This window comes from Rhinichthys klamathensis, unplaced genomic scaffold (assembly GCF_029890125.1).
Source record: "Rhinichthys klamathensis goyatoka isolate OS25496 unplaced genomic scaffold, OSU_Roscu_1.1 h1tg000256l_1, whole genome shotgun sequence".
NCBI lineage: Eukaryota > Metazoa > Chordata > Actinopteri > Cypriniformes > Leuciscidae > Rhinichthys > Rhinichthys klamathensis.
Genome location: NW_026606778.1, coordinates 668,631 through 689,351, shown reverse-complemented (window position 1 = coordinate 689,351; position 20,721 = coordinate 668,631). Strand labels below are relative to the sequence as shown.

At 42.2% G+C, this 20,721-nt stretch overlaps 1 protein-coding gene across 5 annotated transcripts in view; it reads left to right on the top strand.

Moving 5' to 3' along the window:
- The window catches only part of nid2a (nidogen 2a (osteonidogen)), a 46,900-nt gene that overhangs the window by 25,047 nt on the left and 1,132 nt on the right, over nucleotides 1-20,721 (top strand). Inside the window, exons 11-27 of one of the 5 annotated variants that reach the window (XM_056267243.1) lie at nucleotides 250-375; nucleotides 1,107-1,334; nucleotides 2,693-2,920; nucleotides 3,832-4,059; nucleotides 4,855-5,082; nucleotides 5,400-5,627; nucleotides 6,570-6,797; nucleotides 10,061-10,288; nucleotides 11,076-11,303; nucleotides 11,624-11,851; nucleotides 14,316-14,546; nucleotides 14,773-14,942; nucleotides 15,028-15,157; nucleotides 15,233-15,404; nucleotides 17,377-17,534; nucleotides 17,719-17,842; nucleotides 18,427-18,536. In XM_056267243.1, the coding sequence (XP_056123218.1) occupies nucleotides 250-375; nucleotides 1,107-1,334; nucleotides 2,693-2,920; nucleotides 3,832-4,059; nucleotides 4,855-5,082; nucleotides 5,400-5,627; nucleotides 6,570-6,797; nucleotides 10,061-10,288; nucleotides 11,076-11,303; nucleotides 11,624-11,851; nucleotides 14,316-14,546; nucleotides 14,773-14,942; nucleotides 15,028-15,157; nucleotides 15,233-15,404; nucleotides 17,377-17,534; nucleotides 17,719-17,842; nucleotides 18,427-18,535 (3,272 nt within the window). In that variant the 3' untranslated portion in view covers nucleotide 18,536. The remainder of the gene's footprint in view (nucleotides 1-249; nucleotides 376-1,106; nucleotides 1,335-2,692; nucleotides 2,921-3,831; nucleotides 4,060-4,854; nucleotides 5,083-5,399; nucleotides 5,628-6,569; nucleotides 6,798-10,060; nucleotides 10,289-11,075; nucleotides 11,304-11,623; nucleotides 11,852-14,315; nucleotides 14,547-14,772; nucleotides 14,943-15,027; nucleotides 15,158-15,232; nucleotides 15,405-17,376; nucleotides 17,535-17,718; nucleotides 17,843-18,426; nucleotides 18,537-20,721) is intronic. The other 4 variants (XM_056267244.1, XM_056267245.1, XM_056267246.1 and 1 more) reach the window with 4 other exon arrangements.

Below are 20,721 nucleotides of genomic sequence, written 5' to 3'. Positions count from 1 at the left end.
TAAACAATGACCCAATGTCCTCACTCAGGGAATGTGCGTAGGAGACTCGCAGCTGAAGAACACAAGGGGGTCAGAGGACAGTTAACTCTTCTCCTTCCTGTTCAGCGCTCTCTGGTCTTTGACGGGATGGTGGGAGTTTGGAGCTTTTGGGCAATAGCTAGAATGACTCAGACTAACATCCTGAGGAATGTGGTTTATGTTGTATTTGTTGAATTATGGAGTGAGTCTTATGTTTTGTGGTGTGTGCAGATGTAGACGAGTGTCGTGACCAGCCGTGTCACGCCCAGGCCTTGTGCTCCAACGGTCCGGGATCTTTCCAGTGCCAGTGCCAACCAGGATACCATGGAGATGGTTTCCAGTGCCACCCTCAAAATGGTAGTTGTTTGCGTATTTGTTTTTTGATGTTGTTATTTAAAAAGACAGTTCTGTCATCAATTACCCACTTTCATGTCGTTCCAAACCCATAAGACTTTCGTTCATCCTCTGAACACAAATGGAGATGTTTTTAATGAAATCGGAGAGGTTGCTTTCACTCCATTTTAAGTCTGTTCTCCCAAAATTCTGACACTTCAAAACTTTTATAAAGAGATCATAAAATGATATGAATCGAGTGGTTAAATCCAAGTCTTCTGAAGAGACACAATCGCTTTATATCATGAAGAGATTTAATATAGAGTTTTATTCACATATAAACATTGATCAGTGAACATAAACAGAAGCTTAACCATAGTTGCTTGATGCGTTAGAACAAACCTCATTAGTTCTTGCAGAAGCTCAATGCTCGGCTGTGAGTCACTCACACAGCCTGTGATGCGCGATTGAACCTCATTGGTTCTCGCATATCAAGCAAGCATGCTTGAGCTTCCGTTTACCGAATTTGAGTGCTATAAACATGTTTGCTGATCAATGTTTATAGGTGAATAAAAGCTAAATTAAATCTGTTCATCATATCAAGCAATCGGTATTCTTCAGAAGACTTGGAATAAACCGCTTGATTCATATATTAATTTATTTTACGAGCTCTTTATGAACGTTTTGAACCGTCAGAGTTTTGGGAACTAACCCTCCAAGTAAATTCTATAATCTCTGGTACGTTTACCTTGAAGGTCGTCCCAAGACCCAGTGTGAGCAGCACAGAGACAGTCTTCAGAGTGGAAACGGTGGTGTTCCTCCGGTGGGAGGCTTCATCCCTCAGTGTGATGAGGAGGGTCAGTACAGGTCTCAGCAGTGCCACGGGTCCACAGGTCACTGCTGGTGTGTGGACAGTAGGGGGCAGGAGAGAGCGGGAACCCGAACTCCACCTGGAACCCCGAGAAGAAACTGTGACGAGCCTGGTAAGAGTGCTGTACGCGGCCACCTCATCCTAACAAGTCCTAAGTTTCCAGTGTTAAGCAATTTTTCAGGCTTGAATAAAACCAAAACATTGCATTAAAGGTGCTTTATGTAACGTTTTCACTCTACTTAAGCATAAAAATACCATAATATGTTTGGAAGAAACATGCTGAGTTCACATGCTCGTTTCTCTGAAAAAACACTTCCACAGCCAGTTGTTTTACTTTGAAATGTGCGTTCCGTGTTGGAATGTCTGTTTTTGTTTTGGTCTGTGTGATTTCGTCCACTGCCAGTTCCCACCCAATAGTATTTCGACACCCCGGGATGCCAGAAAACACAGCGTATTGCAGCCAGCAAACAAACTGGGTCAGAGATTGCAGATTCTACCCAACCCTAAAAAGCCTCGGTATCCATTTAAAAATCTCTATGAACGAGAGCATATTGAAATGTGGATAAATCAACTCATTAACTTACAGAGTGTAAGTCTACTTGGCTTTCATTGTCAATTGCGCTCGTTCCTGTTGCGTGTCTTCAAACTGGCAACCCACGTGAGCGTCGAGTCTGAGGAGGAGGCGGCGGGGGAAACAATGATCTCCCGATATTTTGAATTTGGACTGCAGTACCTATTTTGACCTAGCCTGGTTAAAACCAGACCATTCTCAGTTGTAACTGAGTTATGGTCTGGCAAAGCGTCATAGACAAATCATTTCCAGAGGGGCGTCACCAACGGACGTCGCGGATAGACCTAAAACCAATCAGAGCGATGAAGGAGATGACGTATGCAGAGCGGCCGAGTGTTGTTCTTTGCTCGGTTTTTAACAAAAAGGAAACGTTCAAATCGCTTAAAACAGACGCGATAGCGGATTCGAACGAGCGATGTTCGACGGCGGCATCTATCTTTGTAATGTAGGCTACAAAATCTGCTTCAAAATCCCAGCGCTGTCGTCATCGTGTAAAGCCCGCCCCAACGTTTCTGATTGGTGCCTCGATTTCGACGGATTGGAAATGGGCTTGAATGAGCTCTTTGCCAGACTAACTTTCAGAGCAAATCTAAATTTGCCGGAAGTTGTCTGGGTTTTCCCAGGCTAATTTTGACCACTAGCTGTCATTCTTACAGACTGCACCTTTAAGGTTTAAGCAATAAAATCACAGCCAATTGAATATACAGCTATGGAGTGGGATTTTGGTCCAATGGGATTATACTGTGGATGGGGCTGCTTCTCTAAGCTATTAAACTTACAAGTTGGTACTTGGTGAAAATAAAAACTAATAAAATCCCATAGACTTACATCACAGGTGGGCCCTTTGCCTTATCTAGAGAGAATAATAACAGTCCCTTATGTATCTCATGTGCATCCAGGTCGTCCCAAGACCCAGTGTGAGCAGCACAGAGACAGTCTTCAGAGTGAAAATGGTGGTGTTCCTCTAGTGGGAGGCTTCATCCCTCAGTGTGATGAGGAGGGTCAGTACAGGTCTCAGCAGTGCCACGGGTCCACAGGTCACTGCTGGTGTGTGGACAGTAGGGGGCAGGAGAGAGCGGGAACCCGAACTCCACCTGGAACCCCGAGAATGAACTGTGACGAGCCTGGTAAGAGTGCTGTACGCGGCCACCTCATCCTAACAAGTCCTAAGTTTCCAGTGTCAAGCAATTTTTCAGGCTTGAATAAAACCAAAATATTGTATTAAAGGGGTCATATGATGCGATTTCTTTTTTTCCTTTTTCTTTAGTGTGTTATGTAGCTATTTGTGCATGTATAAGATCTGCAGAGTTACAAAGCTCAAAGTCTCAAACCTAAATAGAGATATTCTTTGTAAAAATTAAGGCTCAGCCACGCCTTCCTAAAACGCTTCGTTCAAACACGCCCCCACAAATCTACATCAGTGTGTGGGGGAAGAGTTTCATAACACCGCCCAAATGTATACGCAAAGAAAGAAGGCGTAACTTTTAATCTTGCTGTATTATTGTTGCCGCCATGTTGTGGAGACGCTGTGTTTTTCGTTGCGAAAGCCAAACTACTTTGTTTGGCCTTCCAAAAGAGGACCCAATTAGAAAACAGTGGTTAAGCTTAATTTACAACACTGTTCCAGAACAGTAAAACCAAAACATTCGACTGTCTGCTGCGCATTTTTTGGAGGACTCTTCCCAGAACCTGGGAGTGTTCAATGCTCAATGCTCGCCTGTGAGTCACTCACACAGCCTGTGATGCGCGATTGAACCTCATTGGTTCTCGCATGTCAAGCATGCATGCTTGAGCTTCCGTTTACCGTATTTGAGCGCTATAAACATGTTTGCTGATCATTGTTTATAGGTGAATAAAAGCTAAATTATATCTGTTCATTATATCAAGCAATCGGTATTCTTCAGAAGACTTGGAATAAACCGCTCGATTCATATATACATTTATTTTAAGAGCTCTTTATGAACGTTTTGAACCGTCAGAGTTTTGGGAACTAACCCTCCAAGTAAATTCTATAATCTCTGGTACGTTTACCTTGAAGGTCGTCCCAAGACCCAGTGTGAGCAGCACAGAGACAGTCTTCAGAGTGGAAATGGTGGTGTTCCTCTGGTGGGAGGCTTCATCCCTCAGTGTGATGAGGAGGGTCAGTACAGGTCTCAGCAGTGCCACGGGTCCACAGGTCACTGCTGGTGTGTGGACAGTAGGGGGCAGGAGAGAGCGGGAACCCGAACTCCACCTGGAACCCCGAGAAGAAACTGTGACGAGCCTGGTAAGAGTGCTGTACGCGGCCACCTCATCCTAACAAGTCCTAAGTTTCCAGTGTTAAGCAATTTTTCAGGCTTGAATAAAACCAAAACATTGCATTATTAAAGCAACACCAAGTAACTTTTCCTCTGCGGTCGCCCTACAGGTTGGAAGCGGAATTGTCCATTACTGCTGTCGTAAATAATTTAGCCTACCGCATCCTACTGTAGCACGCGCACGCACATGCTCTCTGTTTATCCAGCACCGGCTTTGGAATCATGATGACAATTCAAAAGCTACCTGGCTGCTAGGTATCTTATATGTAGTTGTAGTCTACTGTCGAGTACGCTCCACCTATCGGCAATTGTAACGCTTGCTGTGTAAAGCAAGTCAAATTTGTAGTTTTCTTATGTCTCATTCGGACTACAGAAACGCGCCCCGATCTGGCAATCTTACATAGCGTGGATATATCAGATAAAGGACCGCAAAGCGGTGGCATAAGTGCATTTCACCATGTCACGACTTGATGAACCACTGAAACGATTTTGAAAACATTATTTTAAGGTAAAAAATCTTACTTAGTGTTGCTTTAAGGATTAAGCAATACAATCACAGCCAATTGAATAAACAGCAATGGAATGGGATTTTGGTCCAATGGGATTATACTGTGGATGGGGCTACTTCTCTAAGCTATCAAACCTTCAAGTTGGTTCCGGGTGAATATAAAAGTTAATAAAATCCCATAGACTTACATCACAGGTGGGCCCTTTGCCATATCTAGAGAGCAGAATAACAATCACTGATGTATCTGTGCGTCCAGGTCGTCCCAAGACCCAGTGTGAGCAGCACAGAGACAGTCTTCAGAGTGGAAACGGTGGTGTTCCTCTGTTAGGAGCCTTTGTCCCTGAGTGTGATGAGGAGGGTCAGTACAGGTCTCAGCAGTGCCACGGGTCCACAGGTCACTGCTGGTGTGTGGACAGTAGGGGGCAGGAGAGAGCGGGAACCCGTACTCCACCTGGAACCCCCACAATAAACTGTGACGAGCCTGGTAAGAGTGCTGTACGCGGCCACCTCATCCTAACAAGTCCTAAGTTTTCAATGTCAAGCAAATTTTTGGACTTGAATAAAACCAAATATTGTTTTAAGCAATAAAATCACAGCCAATTGAATATACAGCTATGGAGTGGGATTTTGGTCCAATGGTATTATACTGTGGATGGGGCTGCTTCTCTAAGCAATCAAACTTACAAGTTGGTACTTGGTGAATTTAAAAGCTAATACAATCTCATAGACTTGCATCACAGGTGGGCCCTTTGCCTTATCTAGAGAGCAGAATAACAATCCCTTGTGTATCTGTGCGTCCAGGTCGTCCCAAGACCCAGTGTGAGCAGCACAGAGACAGTCTTCAGAGCGGAAACGGTGGTGTTCCTCTGTTAGGAGCCTTTGTCCCTGAGTGTGATGAGGAGGGTCAGTACAGGTCTCAGCAGTGCCACGGGTCCACAGGTCACTGCTGGTGTGTGGACAGTAGGGGGCAGGAGAGAGCGGGAACCCGAACTCCACCTGGAACCCCGAGAATGAACTGTGACGAGCCTGGTAAGCATGTCTACCTGAACTTGAAGTTTTTTGGAGAAAATTGTCATAGTCCTCTCTCAATAGGTATCATGTTCTATTTTAAATACCATTTCTAATGTTTTTTACTAATTAATTGTCTTGGGATCTGTTATCGAGAGGTAGCAAATGCTTTTTTGTTTTTTTGGGGTCAGTTTTAAAGTTCTTTAAAGAAGTCTCTTCTCCTCACGAAGGCTGTATTTATTTGATCAAAAATACAGTAAAAACTGTAATATTGTTAAATATTATTAAAATTTAAAATAACTGTTTTATGTAATTTTATTCTTGTGATGTAAAGCTGAATATTCAGCATTATTACTCCAGTCTTTAGTGTCACATGATCCTTCAGAAATCATTCTAATATGCTGATTTGATTCTTTTCTGAATAGAAAGTTTAAAAGACCAGCATTTATTTTAAACATAACAGTGTAAAACTATGTAAAAGCCTTTACTGTTACTTTTGATAAATTTCATGCATCTTTGCTGAATACAAGTATTACATTCTTTCAAAATAATCTTACTGATTTGAAACTTTTGAATGATAGTGAAAATCCTCGGTACAAACTCCAGATTATACTCTTCTGAAGGCAGTCTGGGAAAACAGGCCCTGACCCTTAGAGTTTAAGGAGGATAGGATCAAAAATGTGAAGAGATACAACTTTTTCTGTTGTAGACACATATTGCATTCCTCTCTGATGAATATTGGATTTTTGGGAAGATCAAGGGTTGTCAAAACCACCTGTGTTTACATGGACAGTATTAACATCAGCAATATTACTATCAAAACAGATAATTCTTTAACTTTATTGGAGTTTAGAGTTAGGCAGCTCTTAAACTTGCACAAAACCTTTCATTTCTTATAAACAAAGTGTTGTGCAAAGGAGTGTAATGGGGAAATAACAACCCCTTGTGTATCTGTGCATCCAGGTCGTTCCAAGACCCAGTGTGAGCAGCACAGAGACAGTCTTCAGAGTGGAAACGGTGGTGTTCCTCTGTTAGGAGCCTTTGTCCCTGAGTGTGATGAGGAGGGTCAGTACAGGTCTCAGCAGTGCCACGGGTCCACAGGTCACTGCTGGTGTGTGGACAGTAGGGGGCAGGAGAGAGCGGGAACCCGAACTCCACCTGGAACCCCGAGAACGAACTGTGACGAGCCTGGTAAGAGTGCTGTACGCGGCCACCTCATCCTAACAAGTCCTAAGTTTCCAGTGTCAAGCAATTTTTCAGGCTTGAATAAAACCAAAATATTGTATTAAAGGGGTCATATGATGCGATTTCTTGTTTTCCTTTTTCTTTAGTGTGTTATGTAGCTATTTGTGCATGTATAAGATCTGCAGAGTTACAAAGCTCAAAGTCTCAAACCTAAATAGAGATATTCTTTGTTAAAATTAAGGCTCAGCCACGCCTTCCTAAAACGCTTCGTTCAAACACGCCCCCACAAATCTACATCAGTGTGTGGGGGAAGAGTTTCATAACACCGCCCAAATGTATACGCAAAGAAAGAAGGCGTAACTTTTAATCTCGCTGTATTATTGTTGCCGCCGGTGTTGTGCCGAATTTCGACCCCCGACAAATTATTACCCCCCTAGCATTGGTAGGTTTAGGATTAGTTGTGGGGGAGGGGGTAGGATTAGGGGCGGGGTTGGGATTAGGCAATCAGGTACTGACTTCAACGAGGGGGGTAATAATTTGGCAGGGGGTCGAAATTAGGCACAACACCGGCGCCGCCATGTTGTGGAGACGCTGTGTTTTTCGTTGCGAAAGCCAAACTACTTTGTTTGGCCTTCCAAAAAAGGACCCAATTAGAAAACAGTGGTTAAGCTTAATTTACAACACTGTTCCAGAACAGTAAAACCAAAATATTCGACTGTGTGCACCGCATTTTTTGGAGGACTGTTGTTCCCAGAACCTGGGAGAGTACATGCACCGGCTGTGCACAAAGGCTGATTCTAAAAAGTGGGTCAATTCCATCTTTGCAAGTACATTCTGGCGCTTCTGACTCACAGACACAACCTGTAAGGATGTTTTCATATTTTAAGAATTTGCTACTGACTATTCAAACGCGAGTTTTGAGCAGTATAGAGTAGCGCTTGTTTGTCGTTTCTACGATCACCAATGCAGACATGGTTTTATGTTTACATAGTGTTCTCCCCTCTGTAGCGCGGCACGACGCGTTAAAAAACAGTAAAAGTCATTATAATCAGTAATTACACTCACCAGCCACTTTATTAGGTACACCTGTCCAACTGCTCGTTAACACTTAATTTCTAAGCAGCCAATCACATGGCGGCAACTCAGTGCATTTAGGCATGTAGACATGGTCAAGACAATCTCCTGCAGTTCAAACCGAGCATCAGTATGGGGAAGAAAGTTGATTTGAGTGACTTTGAACGTGGCATGATTGTTGGTGCCAGAAGGGCTGGTCTGAGTATTTCAGAAACTGCTAATCTACTGGGATTTTCACGCACAACCATCTCTAGGGTTTACAGAGAATGGTCCGAAAAAGAAAAAACATCCAGTGAGCGGCAGTTCTGTGGGCGGAAATGCCTTGTTGATGCCAGAGGTCAGAGGAGAATGGCCAGACTGGTTCGAGCTGATAGAAGGGCAACAGTGACTGAAATAACCACTCGTTACAACCGAGGTATGCAGCAAAGCATTTGTGAAGCCACAACACGCACAACCTTGAGGCGGATGGGCTACAACAGCAGAAGACTCCACCGGGTACCACTCATCTCCACTACAAATAGGAAAAAGAGGCTACAATTTGCAAGAGCTCACCAAAATTGAACAGTTGAAGACTGGAAAAATGTTGCCTGGTCTGATGAGTCTCGATTTCTGTTGAGACATTCAGATGTTAGAGTCAGAATTTGGCGTAAACAGAATGAGAACATGGAACCATCATGCCTTGTTACCACTGTGCAGGCTGGTGGTGGTGGTGTAATGGTGTGGGGGATGTTTTCCTGGCACACTTTAGGCCCCTTAGTGCCAATTGGGCATCGTTTAAATGCCACGGCCTACCTGAGCATTGTTTCTGACCATGTCCATCCCTTTATGGCCACCATGTACCCATCCTCTGATGGCTACTTCCACCATGTCACAAAGCTCTAATCATTTCAAATTGGTTTCTTGAACATGACAATGAGTTCACTGTACTAAAATGGCCTCCACAGTCACCAGATCTCAACCCAATAGAGCATCTTTGGGATGTGGTGGAACGGGAGATTCGCATCATGGATGTGCAGCCGACAAATCTGCGGCAACTGTGTGATGCCATCATGTCAATATGGACCAAACTCCCTGAGGAATGCTTCCAGCACCTTGTTGAATCTATGCCACGAAGAATTGAGGCAGTTCTGAAGGCAAAAGGGGGTCCAACCCGTTACTAGCATGGGGTACCTAATAAAGTGGCCGGTGAGTGTATGTCCACAATGAAATAAAATCTTACCAATCTGATACGTTCTGGTCCAGTCGCGCTGGCAAAGTTGATCGATCAGCTTGGTCATCTGCATTTTCCGGATCAGATTCAGGCTCAAATTGATAAGGTAGTGCCGACATTATCACCTGTCATCATTGTTTTGGGAGCTGATGTTCCAAATATGGTGAGGGACGTGACATTTCCGTCACACGCTTAAGGTATTTCGGGCCAATCACAATGCACTGGATCGCTGGCCAATCAGAGCACACCGCGCTTTTCAGAATGATGAGCTTTGTAAAAATTGACGTGTTTCAGAAAGGCGGGGCATAGAGGAGCAACAATAATGTATGGTACGTGTAAAATAATGCCTTTTTTTAACCTAAAACCGTGTAAACACATTGCATTAAACCAAATACACAAAATAATGTTCTTTTTAGAACCATCATATGACCCTTTTAAGCGATAAAATCACAGCCAATTGAATATACAGCTATGGAGTGGGATTTTGGTCTAATGGGATTATACTGTGGATGGGGCTGCTTCTCTAAGCAATCGATCTTACAAGTTGGTACTTGGTGAATGATGTAAAAGCTAATAAAATCCCATAGACTTACATTACAGGTGGGGCCTTAAGGCCCGGGTATGCTTCATTTTCCACGTTCCGCTCCGTCTCGCACACAGTCGAGAGCGCGAGCCTTTAAAGTATACTCCTTTAGCCGCAGGCGCAGACAGACACGTTCAGCGCGTGTGCACTATCTAGTAGTTTTCAAACACTCAAGTCACTCACATATGCGCTGTTGAATCCGCACTGTCTGCGTGGTCACAAAAATTGGGTTGCACGTGGACAGTGTGCGCAGACATCTGCGGACCCTCCTGATGATGAAAGTTACGTCACGCGGACTGTGCGAGGACCGTCGAGGAACATGGACGGCCGAAGTTAACTGTACTTTGGGCCATATCTAGAGAGAAGAATTAAAAGTCCCTTGTGTATCTCATGTGTGTCCAGGTCGTCCCAAGACCCAATGTGAGCAGCACAGAGACAGTCTTCAGAGTGGAAACGGTGGTGTTCCTCTGGTGGGAGGCTTCATCCCTCAGTGTGATGATGAGGGTCAGTACAGGTCTCAGCAGTGCCACGGGTCCACAGGTCACTGCTGGTGTGTGGACAGTAGGGGGCAGGAGAGAGCGGGAACCCGAACTCCACCTGAAACCCCGAGAATGAACTGTGACGAGCCTGGTAAGAGTGCTGTACCTCATCTTAACAAGTCCTAAGTTTCCAGTGTTAAGCAATTTTTCAGGCTTGAATAAAACCAAAACATTGCATTATTAAAGCAACACCAAGTAACTTTTCCTCTGCGGTCGCCCTACAGGTTGGAAGCGGAATTGTCCATTACTGCTGTCGTAAATAATTTAGCCTACCGCATCCTACTGTCGCACGCGCACGCACATGCTCTCTGTTTATCCAGCACCGGCTTTGGAATCATGATGACAATTCAAAAGCTACCCGGCTGCTAGGTATCTTATATGTAGTTGTAGTCTACTGTCGAGTACGCTCCACCTATCGGCAATTGTAACTCTTGCTGTGTAAAGTAAGTCAAATTTGTAGTTCTCTTATGTCTCATTCGGACAACAGAAACGCGACCCGATCTGGCAATCTTACATAGTGTGGATATATCAGAAAAAGGACCGCAAAGCGGTGGCATAAGTGCATTTCACCATGTCACGACTTGATGAACCACTGAAACGATTTTGAAAACATTATTTTAAGGTAAAAAATCTTACTTAGTGTTGCTTTAAGGATTAAGCAATACAATCACAGCCAATTGAATAAACAGCTATGGAATGGGATTTTGGTCCAATGGGATTATACTGTGGATGGGGCTACTTCTCTAAGCTATCAAACCTTCAAGTTGGTTCCGGGTGAATATAAAAGTTAATAAAATCCCATAGACCTACATCACAGGTGGGCCCTTTGCCATATCTAGAGAGCAGAATAACAATCACTGATGTATCTGTGCATCCAGGTCGTCCCAAGACCCAGTGTGAGCAGCACAGAGACAGTCTTCAGAGTGGAAACGGTGGTGTTCCTCCGGTGGGAGCCTTCATCCCTCAGTGTGATGAGGAGGGTCAGTACAGGTCTCAGCAGTGCCACGGGTCCACAGGTCACTGCTGGTGTGTGGACAGTAGGGGGCAGGAGAGAGCGGGAACCCGAACTCCACCTGGAACCCCCACAATAAACTGTGATGAGCCTGGTAAGAGTGCTGTGCGCGGCCACCCCGTCCTAACAAGTCCTAAGTTTTCAATGTCAAGCAATTTTTCGGACTTGAATAAAACCAAATATTGTTATAAGCAATAAAATCACAGGCAATTGAATATACAGCTATGGAGTGGGATTTTGGTCCAATGGTATTATACTGTGGATGGGGCTGCTTCTCTAAGCAATCAAACTTACAAGTTGGTACCTGGTGAATTTAAAAGCTAATACAATCCCATAGACTTACATCACAGGTGGGCCCTTTGCCTTATCTAGAGAGAATAATAACAGTCCCTTATGCATCTCATGTGCATCCAGGTCGTCCCAAGACCCAGTGTGAGCAGCACAGAGACAGTCTTCAGAGTGGAAACGGTGGTGTTCCTCTGGTGGGAGGCTTCATCCCTCAGTGTGATGAGGAGGGTCAGTACAGGTCTCAGCAGTGCCACGGGTCCACAGGTCACTGCTGGTGTGTGGACAGTAGGGGGCAGGAGAGAGCGGGAACCCGAACTCCACCTGGAACCCTGAGAAGAAACTGTGACGTGCCTGGTAAGAGTGCTGTATGCGGCCACCTCATCCTAACAAGTCCTAAGTGTCAAGTGTCTAGCAATTTTTCAGGCCTGAATAAAACCTCTAATTTCTAATATACAGCTATGGAGTGGGATTTTGGTCTAATGGGGTTTTACTGTGGAAAGTTCTGCTTCTCTAAGCAATCAAACGTACGAGTTGTACCTGGTGAATGATATGATAGCTAACAAAATCCCATAGACTTTGATTACAGATGGGGCCTTAAGGCTGTTTATACTTCTGCGTCGGACCTACGCCGAAACCTCTATGCTGTAGACTACGCGTTGCTTTTCATTTATACTTCTGCGTCGTTGTCCGCGTTGACGTGCAATTACACATGCAGAGGGAGCATGTGAAACCCGAGGGAGGGGCTCTAGCAGACCAATCACAGCGTAGAATTGCTGTAACATTTTTGGAGAGGTGCAAGTCAGGGTACGCCGAAGGGTACGCGCACAACACACAGCCTACGACGTAGCTACGGCGGGATTTCGACGCAGAAGTATAAATTGGGCTTCAGCCATATCAGCAGTTGCATTAAAAACACTCGCACAGCAGCACTAACTAGTTTTCTGAAATTTAATGCCAAGAAAGATAATGTAACACAAAGTATAGTTATATAAATGTACATTCATTTTAAAAAAAATTAAATAGAACACCTTAACAACTGCATAGCAACGCCCTGGCTACCATCCCCCATAAACTAGCATCATGGCGTCAACTTTTGCATAGGCAAAATATCTAAAACACGTTTTTGGCATGGTCTCCCAACCAGTGTCTGTTTTTAGAATTGTAATATTGCTTGCAAATTATGGGCTTTCTATTTTGCTAAGTAGTTTCTTATCATGTGTAAGCAATCACTCTAATCTGAAGCGGAGCTCACAGAGTCCAGTCTGTGTTCATCGAGATTGCTCAAAATATCAGAGATCGTTGTTTCCCCTACCCCTCCTCCTCAGACTCAACGCTCACGCGGGTTGCCAGTTTGAGGACACGCAACAGAAAAGAGCACAATTGACAATGACAATTGCTGGCTGCAATACGCTGTGTTTCCTGCCAACTGGCATCCCGGGGTGTCGAAATACTAATTGGGTGAACTGGCAGTGGGCGAGATCACACAGACCAAAACAAAAACAGACATTCCAACACGGAACGCACATTTAAAAAAAAAAAAGTTACATACAGCACCTTTAAATATAAATTAAATCATTTTTATTATTTCAAAATAATATATATATATACAATATATATATATGTATATAAATGTAAAAAATATTTTAATTATTATTTTTTAATTATTTAAATATAATTTATTATTATTAAAGGCTTAGTTCACCCAAAAATGAAAATGATGTCATTAATGACTCACCCTCATGTCGTCCCAAGCCCGTAAGACCTCCGTTCATCTTCGGGACACAGTTTAAGATATTTTAGATTTAGTCCGAGAGTTTTCTGTCCCTCCATTGGAAATGTATGTACGGTATACTGTCCTTGTCCAGAAAGGAAATAGAGACATCATCAAAGTAGTCCATGTGCCATCAGTGGGTTAGTTAAAATGTTTTGAAGCATCGAAAATACATTTTGGTCCAAAAATAACAAAAACTACGACTTTATTCAGCATTGTATTCTCTTCCGGTTCTGTTGTCAAGCCGCGTTCAGTGACGCTGATGACGTAAGACGCTGCTGACGTGTTATCAGTGCGCCCGAGCTTCGTTTACAGTCTGAGGGAGACGCATGCTGTAAACAAAACAATCTTTGCAAACATGTCGACACAGAGGAAGACTGGCATTTTTTTGCCCAGCCACATTTATTTGAACCCAAATACACAGACGCACCAGATAACACGTCATCAGCGTCACTGCGGACTCGTGAACGCGGCTTAACAGAACCGGAAGAGAATACAATGCTCAATAAAGTCGTAGTTTTTGTTATTTTTGGACCAAAATGTATTTTCGATGCTTCAAAATATTCTAACTAACCCACTGGTGTCACATGGACTACTTTGATGATGTCTTTATTTCCTTTCTGGACAAGGACAGTATACCGTACATACATTTTCAATGGAGGGACAGAAAGCTCTCGGACTAAATCTAAAATATCTTAAACTGTGTCCAGAACAGAGGTCTTACGGGCTTGGGTGAGGGTGAGTCATTAATGACATAATTTTCATTTTTGAGTTAACTAACCCTTTAATAGAATGAACAATAACAACAATAATACATAAAAGTAATTATCATAAAAGCCGTTTAAAACTTTGAAATATCTGTCAAACATTTTATGGTTTTTTTTTCTTGATCATGCTGGATAAAACATTTGCTATTTTCATTGTTCACTTGATAAATCTTTGTGGTGTGGTGCTTGAAATATATAGATATGTAAATGTGGTGATTGCAATATATCAACATTTTGTGCAGCATCAGTAATATGTTGTGGTTTCCCCTCGGATACCCAGTGATAGTGCCTCCAACCCAGCGTCCAGAGACCGTCTGTGAGCGCTGGAGAGCCAGTTTGATGCAGCAATATGGAGGCCAGCCGAATTCCCAACACTATCTACCTCAGTGTGACTCTTCCGGCGAGTTCAACCCGGTTCAGTGCTATGGAGACAGCAGCTACTGCTGGTGTGTGGACCGAAACGGACGGGAAGTACAAGGAACCCGCTCACACGACGCTGTGAAACCTGCCTGTGAGTGTCGCTCGCTGTGAAATTTACATTTTTCTACAAAAGACTAATTAAGTGTCTCCATGCTTGAACAAGAAGAGTTATGATGCTTCTGTAGTGGTTGAATATATTATTATTATAATGAATAATCTGTTTTATTTTTCTTATCACCTCATGTTCATATTCATAACAAGAGGCAGCAAAATGATTTATTTTTCAAAGCTAAAACAATCAATCTTCTACCGTCTAGGTATACCTACTGTGGCCCCTCCCACCATGCGCCCTCTGCCACGCCCAGATGTGACCCCACCTCCAGCAGGCACGTTCTTGCTCTATGCCCAGGGTCAACAGATTGGAGTCTTACCTCTCAATGGCACACAGATGGACAAGCAGAGATCTTCAGTGCTGCTTGCTCTACATGTGAGACTTGCACAATATTGATTGAAATACTGAAGTCTGTGGCTTTGAGAAAAGTATACTAATTCAGTCCTGTTTACACTTTCAGGGCTCTATAGTGGTCGGCATTGATTACGACTGCAGAGAAAGGAAAGTTTACTGGACAGATCTGGCAGGACGGACAATCAATCGAGCCAGTTTGGAGCCAGGATCAGAATCTGAGATTATCATCAATACAGGTATGTTTATTTTGCTAGAAAAAAATCTATGATTTATGGAATGGAATATCTTTTATATTATATAATCTTTTCCAGCTCTGACGAGTCCAGAAGGTCTTGCTGTAGACGTGGCCCGTAGGAGACTGTTTTGGGTGGACAGCACACCAGACAAGATCGAAACAGCAAACCTTGATGGAAGTGACAGACGTGTTCTGTTCCAGAAAGACTTAGTAAATCCCAGAGCCATCATTGTGGACTCCCCTACAGGGTATGTGCTAATCTTGCTTAAATATTATCTTAAAGATATCTAAAACCAATACCAGAAGAACACTAATGCTTCTCATTTGATGCTTTGATATATATATATATATATATATATGTATGTGTGTGTCTGTACTGTATATATATGTACTGAAACATTACTATTTTTAATGTTTTTGAAAGAAGTCTCTTATTTGATCAAAATTTTGTGAAATGTTATTACAATAAAAAAAAGGTTATCTATTTGAATATACTTTAAAATTTAATTTGATAAAATATGTTTTCTCAGCATCATTACTCCAGTCTTCAGTGTCACGTGATCCTTCAGAAATCATTCTAATATACTGATTTATTATCAATGTTGGAAACAGTTGTGCTGCTTAATATTTTTTTTATAACCTGTTGAACTCTTTTCAGGATTCTTTGATGAATAAAAAGTAAAAAAAAAAAGAAGAAAAAAAGCGTTTATTTAAAATAGAAATCTTTCGTAACAATATATACAATTCTTTTTTTGAAAGAAAATAATACTTTTATTTAGCAAGGATGTGTTAAATTGATAAAACATGATAGTAAATATTTATATTGTTAGAAAAAATGCTGTTCTTTTCCACTTTTTTGTCTCGAGCGTGCTGGATCATTCAGACTGCATCATTACCAGGGGCATCTCTGCTTAATTAATACAATAATTGGCTGATTTAATGAACCATAATTTCCCTTCCATCTCCAACTTCCCATGTTTCCTTTACAAGAATGCTCCAAAACCAAAAATCTGTTATCTGCTATTGTGAAAGTGCGATTAAGGGGAAGCGAGAGAACAGCACAAGAAGCGAGAGAGGGAGGAGGTCAGGACGTGTATGGGAGGCAGAGAAAATAAGAGGGCAAGGCTACAAATTGGCCCAGATGTTAGTGTTGCTTCAGTGTCTGGCCTGGCTCTCGGGTCTCAGGGGAGGCAGGCAACGTGTGGGCCAGCAACTCCACAAACAGCCATCTGCAACATCTGGAGCAACTGAACTAGTGTGGAGGACAGGAGATTTAACACAAACCTCATGGGCCATGAGAATAGCTGCAAATGTGTGTGTGTTTGTTGGTGCTGCGATTCGCGCTACGTGCTAGTTTGTTTTTGCCGTAACGCATAATGTCTGCATGCATAAGGTGATGGTTCCGATTAACATGCTATCTGGGTTGAAGTCTGATGCATCAGTTGAGAACTTTACAAAACAAATATTTAATCATACAAGCATTGTGCAAAGCTGCGTTGTTCGCTGCTCCACTTATAAATATCCCTTAAATCATTTTTTCACCACAAATGCTGTGAAATTGTGATTTGATGCTTACAAATCCTCAGGGAGGAACAGAAGTAACATAATTTACGGTTATAAATCTTTATTGCCCAGTGAGTGATTCAGCATTAAAAATAGTGCAGGATAGTTTTTCATTCGTTTCATTGGCCATGATTTAAAACATCTTGTTTAAATCAATGCTAAATAGAGCAGAACAGGTTTGTATGTTTCCTGATTTAGCAAAACATGAATTGCAACTCTTGAAAAATCTCAAACTGTGAACCATTTTGCCTCCCATGTCAAAAGTCTTATATCTCAATATAATACATATTATTTCAAGCTTTGACTTTACTAATTTGATAAAACCGTTAAACCTATATGGTTAAATATGAGAGAATTAGACTTGCACATGCAAGCATGCTCAATTGTTAGTAATAGTTCTTATTATTATCAATGATGCTGCTGAATATTTTTGTGGAAACCGTAATTTATATTTATATTTAAGTTTATATTTTACAAAAAAGTAGTGCAGTCAAATCGATTAATCACGATTTATCTATATAGATACATACACACACATATATATTTACAAACATTTATGTATCGCGATTAATTAATTTGACAGGACTAAACAAAAGTCAACCAAAAGTTCCACTATTGCCATAATGTCCTGGCAAGTAAAACTTGATCTTTTCACAGAACCCTCTACTGGACTGACTGGAACCGAGAAGCTCCTAAAATCGAGAGCTCCTCGGTGGATGGACAAAATCGAAGAGTCCTGGTACAGGATGGTATTGGACTTCCCAATGCTTTGGCCTACGACTCCACTACACGCCAGGTCTGCTGGGCCGATGCAGGTATGCGCTAAGCACATGTAGGCTAGTTTTTATGCAGCAATATTTTGGGGTTTTGACATAAAGTCTGGTCCACTTTGCATCTTATTCTGACCATGTAAATCTGAATTAGATACCACAATAACAGGCCGGGACTGAAAAGCTCATTCAAAATATGTTGATAACCTCTTTTTTGTGTTTTGGGCAGGAACCAAGCGCCTAGAGTGTATATCACCTAACGGGACAGGGAGACGTGTGGTCCACAGTAACCTGAACTACCCCTTCAGCATGGTCTCCTTCGCCAATCACTACTATTACACAGACTGGAGGAGGTAAAGCATAGCACATGCATGTCCAACACAAAATGACCATCAGAATCATAACTACCTATCAGATAGTTCTTGTTATGGCTGTAAATACGACTCGTACTTGAGCTTACTTGACTTCTTTATTGTTTCTGTTTTTCTCGTTCACAACCCTTAAAGTAACAAGCATTCGTTCTATCTTATAAATGTAACAAACATATTAATTTAACTAAACATCAGATTATCATACTAACTAAGCATGCAACAGTTCTATTTATGAATGTTCCTGTATTCAATTTTAAAAAGTGCCATGTTGGCAAGTCCTTCATGCTCGTTTCACTTCACGTTCTGTGTCACACTAGACTTTGTGCTCCATTAACTTCCATTCATACTAAATACAAGCATTAGAGCAACATGATTTGCAGTGAAACAGGAAACTGAGTAGATAATATAGCTTTATACCCTTTATAAAGTTTATTAAAAACAGAAACCCTGAAGCTTATTCATATTTATTGTGAGGTCCAGTTTGTCAAGTGTGACTGTACCTTCATCAATTAAATTATTATGAAAATAACTGATCTCATTTAAAATGTTCTTCTGTGATGTTTCAGAGATGGGGTCATCGCTCTCAGTCGAGATAACCAGTCGACAGATGAGTACTTGCCTGATCAGAGATCTCATTTGTATGGAATTACAGTTGCTCCTCCACACTGTTTATAAGGTGCTTACAGATTTCAGTGGTAAAGTATATTATTTTCCATTATATAAATATATGTATACAGTATGTATATAAAAGTTTGTTTATATAAAGTGTGTGTGTATATATATTAATATATATTATACACACACAAAATTATATATACACAGTTGTAATCGAAATTATTCAACCCCCAATGCAAATCAGGTTTAGTGCCAAAATGTACAGACTTTCAGCTGTTTGCATTGAACAAATCAAACAAAATTAATTTTGTTAATTTTTAACAGATGTTTCAAGTGGTTTCCCCAAATTCAACTGAAAATGCAACTTTTAATGACTTCTGCAGTCTCAAAATTATTCAACCCCTTCATGGCAAGCATCTTTAGTACTTAGTAGAACACCCTTTTGCTGTTATGACCCGCTGCAAATGAGATGTATAACCAGACACCAGCTTCTGGCAGAGGTTTTGAGGAATCTTAGCCAATTCCTCATGAGCAATGGCCTCCAGTTCAGTAATATTCTTGGTTTTACGTGATGCAACCGCCTTCTTCAAATCCCACCAGAGATTTTCTCAAGTCAGGTACTGTGATGGCCAATGTAGAATCTTCCAGGACTTCTTCTGCAACCAAGCCTTGGTGGAATTTGAGGTTTGCTTGGGATCTTTGTCGTGTTAAGGCCTGTTCACACCGGGACGAATTTCGCGCGCGATATTCGCCGACGTTTAACGCCTCGTGACTAAACAAAGGGCGCCAATGTGAGTGTGCACACCGACACGAAAAACGCCACGCGTAAAAGCGTCATTTTTTAAAAAACGCCTCGGGTTCGTTTTTTTAGTTTGACGCGCCGCGTCAAAAACTATCCGACCAATGAGATTGGCGCTTTTGCTCACGTGTCTGGAGCTTCTGAAGTTACAGTAAAACACAACTTGGGGGCGCTCAAACACAAAACGGTTTTGCCGAGCACGTAACAGCGAAGAAGATATACGCCAAGTAGCGTCTACACTGCCGGGAAGAAATAAGACGAGGAAGATGCAAGGCAAGATGAATGTAGAGCTGCTGGTCTCGTTGGTGTCGGAACATAAACTATATGACAAACGCGACAGCGACTACAAAAATCTTGATAAAAGAGAATGTTATGGAGTGGTATTGCAGAGCAAATGGGCGCCATCTAATGTCAGGGAATGAATTTGCATGTTCACTAGGCTCATCGTCAGCGAAAATCACTTGGGTGTGAACACAAAAAACGCGTTGAAAAACGCTGCCGAACAACGCGCGCCGATATTCATCCCGGTGTGTACGAGCCTTTAGAGGGTCCAATGGTCCAATGGCGTTTTCTACTGGGATTTCCTGATACTTCAATGAATCCATCTTGCCTTCCACACGCTGCAGGTTTCCAGTGCCAGAGGATGCAAAGCAGCCCCAGAGCATCACAGAGGCACCATGCTTAACTGTAGACAGAGTGTTCTTTTCAGCATATGCTTCATTCTTCTCCCTCCAGACATACCGCTGATACATAGGGCCGTAAAGCTCCAGTTTTGTTTCATCGCTCCACAGAACAGAATCTCAAAACTTATGTGCCTTATTTATGATTCTGAGCTTTTTTTCTTGTGCTTTTGGGTCAGTAGTGGTGTACGTCTTGGGAGTTCTGGCATGGAAACCGCATGCATTTATTACGCGCCTTACTGTGCTGCAACCTGTGTCTTGCTGCAGGTCTTTTGCAGTCACTCAAGGGTTTTTCTGAACCTGCCTTCTCAGAAATCTGGTTGCAGCTGTTCATAGCTTCCTTTTTCTGCCCCGTCCAGGTAGTGTAATCACTGTTCCTTTAACTTTGAACTTGTGAACTATGCTTCCAATGGTGTCTCTAGGAACGTCTAGTGCATTTGTTATCTTGTTCCTTGTTTGTGAAGAGCAATTATATCTTCTCTTAACTTTTTGGACCTTTCTTTTGCCATATTTCTAACATGCAGTCAAACGTAACACTCAACAAACTTAGCCAGTTCAGATATTTCATGTGTTCTAGCTAAAGCACATCTGGTGCAACTAATGAAGCCCTTGATTAGTTGCATCAGTGTGTTTGAGACAACACCTGTTTTGCAGGTTTGTGCTGTTGTGAGGGATTCTATTCAGGGGGTTGAATAATTTTGAGACTGCAGAAGTCATTAAAAGTTGCTTTTTCTGTCGAATTTGGGGAAACCACTTGACACATCTGT